General features: G+C 39.0%; 1 protein-coding gene across 1 annotated transcript in view; it reads right to left on the bottom strand.

The window, feature by feature from the left end:
- Positions 1-5,000, bottom strand: part of LOC138015891 (receptor-type tyrosine-protein phosphatase S-like) — a 31,401-nt gene that overhangs the window by 16,943 nt on the left and 9,458 nt on the right. The window contains exons 9-11 of the mRNA XM_068863017.1: positions 3,594-3,691; positions 2,287-2,403; positions 1,379-1,533 (exon numbers count right to left, since the gene is read on the bottom strand). Coding sequence (XP_068719118.1) covers positions 1,379-1,533; positions 2,287-2,403; positions 3,594-3,691 — 370 coding nt within the window. The remainder of the gene's footprint in view (positions 1-1,378; positions 1,534-2,286; positions 2,404-3,593; positions 3,692-5,000) is intronic.

Here is a 5,000-nt window from a genome sequence, read left to right as displayed (position 1 = left end):
TTCTCACGTACAGATCTACTGTAACTGTAAATAAATGCAATTATTTTGAAATAAACGTAATTACTTGATGGATTAAAGAAAACCAAAACAAACATACTTTAAACCGAGAAAAATAACGTCTAAGATCGAGCTCGTTTCGAAAATTTGCAAAGCAAGGGGTTATATCAATACAGATCTTGAATAACAAAGTTGTTATAAAAAAGCGGTAGTGCTTTCAAAACAACAGGACAGAAAAGTATAATAAAATTGTTGGAGCGATCCATGCTCATAATTAAAGTTCTAACAAGGGGGTTTAAACAGAGCAAGTGTTTAGATTTCCATTCACACAGCCCAGCGCAAAGCAAAAGAGCTGTTGTTAAGACCACGGTAAATGTATCGAACAACAACTGCACGAAGACGGAGCGAGGAACAACGTGTTATCAGCGACCTAAAAGCTGAAAACTTCATGAAGTCGGGCGATCAACCAAACAACGCATAACCAAAGCCCCGGGAGAACCCAAATGCATATGCGTCAATTCCGCATATTAAAGGCGTGTCAGCTTTCAAACTACTAAAAACACTGGGTCATGTTTTCAAAAAACCTAAGGACCGGCCGACAAAGTCTCAGGGGGCTGAACACCAGCCTGGAACGAATGGGAATGTCGGCTCAGCGGAAAACTTTACTTTTTTACTTTACTTTAACAACATGCCGAAACCACTGGCCACGACAAACACCCAAATTATGCGAGCACTTTGGAATCAGGAGTGAAAACCAAGGACAAAAGGCTTTTTGTAGACTCGTTACATTCATTCCTGGACAAGAACTCTGTTCATGAGAGAGCGCACATCCCAAGTGTTTACGCATCACTGGTTTCCTTCCTTAGGAGCAATGAACGATGACGTCTATTGCTTTATATTTGCATTCTGTGACTTGCAGAGTACATTCCTCTGAAGAAGGCCGCAGAAGGCGGTCGAAAATTTAGTTTTAACGTTTTTAGATGTTTTAAACCCTCGTGTTAGAAAAGCATAAGTTTCTCCGGTCTAACGTTTTCTTTTTGCAAGGTGAGAGTGGAGGTTCCCTTTTGGAATGATAGTAGATACACGTATTTGGCATAAATTGACTACTTCTGTTAAAAAAGAACTATAAAATCGATTGAAGAAGGAAAGGAAGAAGGAAACAAAAAGCGTTTTAAAAAACTCTAAGAATATTGTTGTTCCTGTACTTGAAGTTACACATACAAACAAAATCTGATCCCGAACGCTACGGAGAACAGTGCACTATGAACTGTGACAAACGCCGTAGATTGCGAATTTCCAAGAATATTGTTTACAGGCAATACTTTTTGCTCGTTTTGGAAAAGATCGAGAGCTCAGAGAGGTGCACGCTTCTTTATATCACCTGCAGTGTATAACCACTGGACCAGCATCCGCGGGGTTGTATGCTCTCACTCGCCTCCTGAAAGCCAACAAGGCAGTGGGGTATTCGGGGACACCATGATCAGGCCAGACAGTGAAATGAAACTGTTTGACTTCTCGCTCTTCCTTTTCACTCTCCTATTAAATAAAATGTTAAGTATCACCGTCATTATCATCATTTCCTTTATTCATACACGACAAGGTTAAAAGCAAGATGCTTGTGGGGTCGTGTAAATTACAGGATAATAGCTATCATTATGCGAAGCAAACATCAACGGTACAAGTCTTAAGAATAATACTAAATAAGAAATTAAAATCGGACAATGCCATGCAACATTTCGAATAAAACTAGGCACATATATCTAAACTAGCAATTACTATAAGTAAGTAGAATGCTGCCGAGAGGTAGCACAACGGATCACATGCGTTGCGCAACAACGATGCCCTTGATACTGTGGGCACAACGCAGACATCCAGAAATCCGTCTAAAATGAACACGATTAGAATGGCTGCCTCGTAACCTCGGCAGCAATAAATAAATAAATAAATAAATAAATAAATAAATAAATAAATAAATAAATAAATAAATAAATAATATATACCGGCAGCATACAGCACTTAAATCCTGGTAATGCCATGGAGCGATTAATTAAACGTTAATTGTTAATAAATCAAACAAGACTTTGCCAGTTCAGCTTACAAAAACATACGCGTTTTCCCCAGAGCCAAATCTATGACATACTGTTTTAAATCATTCATAAGTCAATCCAACGTGGATGTGTTGGATGCATTAGGGAAACGTAAGAACACGTGTTTGACCGACGAAAAAACTTCCACTTATAGGAAGCATTGGATAAAATAATTGATAAAACACACAGATGACCGACTGACCCTTTTGACATTAAAGGTTCGTATTATGTAATCTGAGTAATGCTCTGACTTGACAAGCATCACTGATATGTCCCCATAGTCCTGTGCCTCATCAGGCCAATACTTGTGGCATTTCAACTGAAAACGGAAAAAATAACAACAATAAATTACTAATGACGAAAGAATAGAGACCTTTGGTTGGGAATAAGAGAGTGCGCAGTTGAACCAAAGAAATACGTAACGAGACCAAAATTTGACTGAGGACATGTGCCCTTGCCACATGAATAAACAACGAAAATTGTGCTCTCCTTATAGTGGTTGTTGGGTGTAGTATGTATAAACTGTTAAGAACAAGAACGCCACAGAACGAAACTGAGGTTTAATAAAGTGGAAAAAATTAAACAAAACAAAAAAAACAATGGCTCCACACGTCCTGAACGTGCATTTTAAATTTGTGTCCATTTCTAGGCCGTTGTCGTCCTGACAACGACGTGAAATGACGAAGCTGGAGGCAATATGTAGGTCATGAGCGTCCGAAAATAATTTTTTAATTTCGTATTCTAACATGCCCAATTTTTTCATACCAATTTTATTCCTGGAAAGGTAATGCACACTTCCCATGATGAATGACTTAGAATGCCTGCTTAAAGTGCCCCTGTGATCAAAAAAACCACTTTGTTTTTTCCTTCAGATTTTGAAAGTGTGTTTGCTTAACACATGACTGGCAAAAATTTGAGCTTTGATTTTTATCCAAAGGCCGTTTATTTCGAGTGCAAGTTTTGGATTTCACGGTCCGCCATTCCTCACGTTCAAAACTGACCGATTGGACCTCAGACGGTTGGATCAAGGGAAAAGTGACGTCAGAGGCTCACTAGCTTAAAATTTCAGCGTGTGAACGCAGCTTATTATATATGCAAAGCGTGAGTTTAAAAGTCTGAAAGCCCAAAACCCCCGTGCTGCATATTAATTCTGCGGCGTACAAACGTATTGCATTCTTAAACTAGTGAGCCTTTGACGTCATTTTCTCCTCGATCCAGCTCTCTCAAGAACATAATGTTAGTAATGGCGGACCATTAAATAGGAAAATTACAGTTAAAATAAAGAGGTGTCTTTTTGAAATCAAGGCTTAAAACGTGGGTCACTTAGTGTTTTGTTAACATAGTTTTGAAATCCAAAGAAAAATATGAATTGATTTTTTGGTCACAGTGGCGCTTTAAGGGTAAATAAACCGTAGCGAAATAACTGCGCTGTTTTTTATACTCTAGATCTACACGCCAGGTTAAATTTGACATTCTTGTTACTGCCTTCTGTTGAAACAATTTCTTTACCTTGTGTCTCTCCTGCAAATTTGTCAGCATAACGATTGTTGACGACTGCTTCTCCCACACCATTCGCCAAAAATCATCGAAAGTTGGAGGAACTGGCCCTGTTTTTCAAATTGAGTTAGGAGAATTACTTGAAACGCAGCTAATATTATTGGCATTTTAAGACAAGGATATTAAGAATAACTTTATAAAATAAAACAAATGAATACTTTAAAGTTAAACAAATGGCACCGAGGTTGAAATTGAACAAACTGCTTTTATTATGATCATAATACACTCAACAAAATCAATCGATTCTGATTACCGCCACCCTGCGAGCAGAGCCTCCTTCTGTCTTTTTCTTTACTGAGGAGGAGAAAGTCAGAAAAGGAGGCTCTGCCTGAATTGCTTCAACTCTTTGAAGCTGCCGCAGCCCGAACTTCTGGACTAGTCAATCTTGTTTCCTCTCGTCAAACCGGTTTTTCCAGTGCGAGCATCTGTTTAGTGATAAAACCGATTGTTATAATTGAGCCCGCTAAACCGTGAAAATCCAAGATGGCGGCGAGATCTGGCATCTTAGGCTTGGGTTCGAGACTGTATCTTGGCAAAATGAAGCGCATACTCAATTAAGATCTTACTCGATTCATGCAGAGTCTTTCTCGAGAACGCCAAAATCGAGCAAGCAAAAGAAAGGCTCTGCTTGCAGGGTGGATTGCCGCGAGCAGTTCACTTTTTTCCTACATTTTACTTTCTGGCATCAGTATGCACGCTTACGACTCGAAACAAAAATGGCCGACTGCACTTTTGCTGTAAAAAAACAGATGGACAAAATCTAAAAACGTAACAACTGATAGTTCAGGCAAGAGTAGTCATTTCTGGATAAAAAATGTTAAGTGTATTATACACAAAAATCGTACGATCTTCGCGTACAATTCGGATTTAATAGATACTCGTGTTGTTTAGAAAGTTCTCAAATTAAACTCGCCTGGAGGCGTCACCAGTTTTGAGAACTGTCAGGAACACCACTCGTACCTATTTATTATCAAATGGGTAAGATCGTGAAACGTCTGTCTGTGACCTTTTCTAACTGGACTGACAAGGTTTGTTTGTGAAGCAACAGAATGACATCACATGGAAACTTCAGTTGCTTTTAAAGGAAGAACACGTTTTCTTCAACTGCTGTTTTTCCCCTTTCTAATTCCAGTCCATGTTTCATTTATACTGCAATTTTCAACATTTACATTGACATGGAGGAAATAAGGGTTGACTTTTTTAAGCGACCGCGAAGCTGGCGTTTCCAATAAGCCAGTTTCGTATTCTAACGGTTGGACTGGATCTAGCATGAAATGGAGACTAATCCGGGCAAATTAATTTGCATTTGAAAAGATTTGCCCACATGCAAACATGCTAGATCCAGTCCAGCCGTGAGAA

The sequence above is a fragment of the Montipora capricornis genome, chromosome 9 (assembly GCF_036669925.1).
Source record: "Montipora capricornis isolate CH-2021 chromosome 9, ASM3666992v2, whole genome shotgun sequence".
In the NCBI taxonomy this organism is placed as follows: domain Eukaryota; kingdom Metazoa; phylum Cnidaria; class Anthozoa; order Scleractinia; family Acroporidae; genus Montipora; species Montipora capricornis.
The sequence above is the reverse complement of the archived record's forward strand: the minus strand, read 5'-3'. Positions and strand labels throughout refer to the sequence as shown.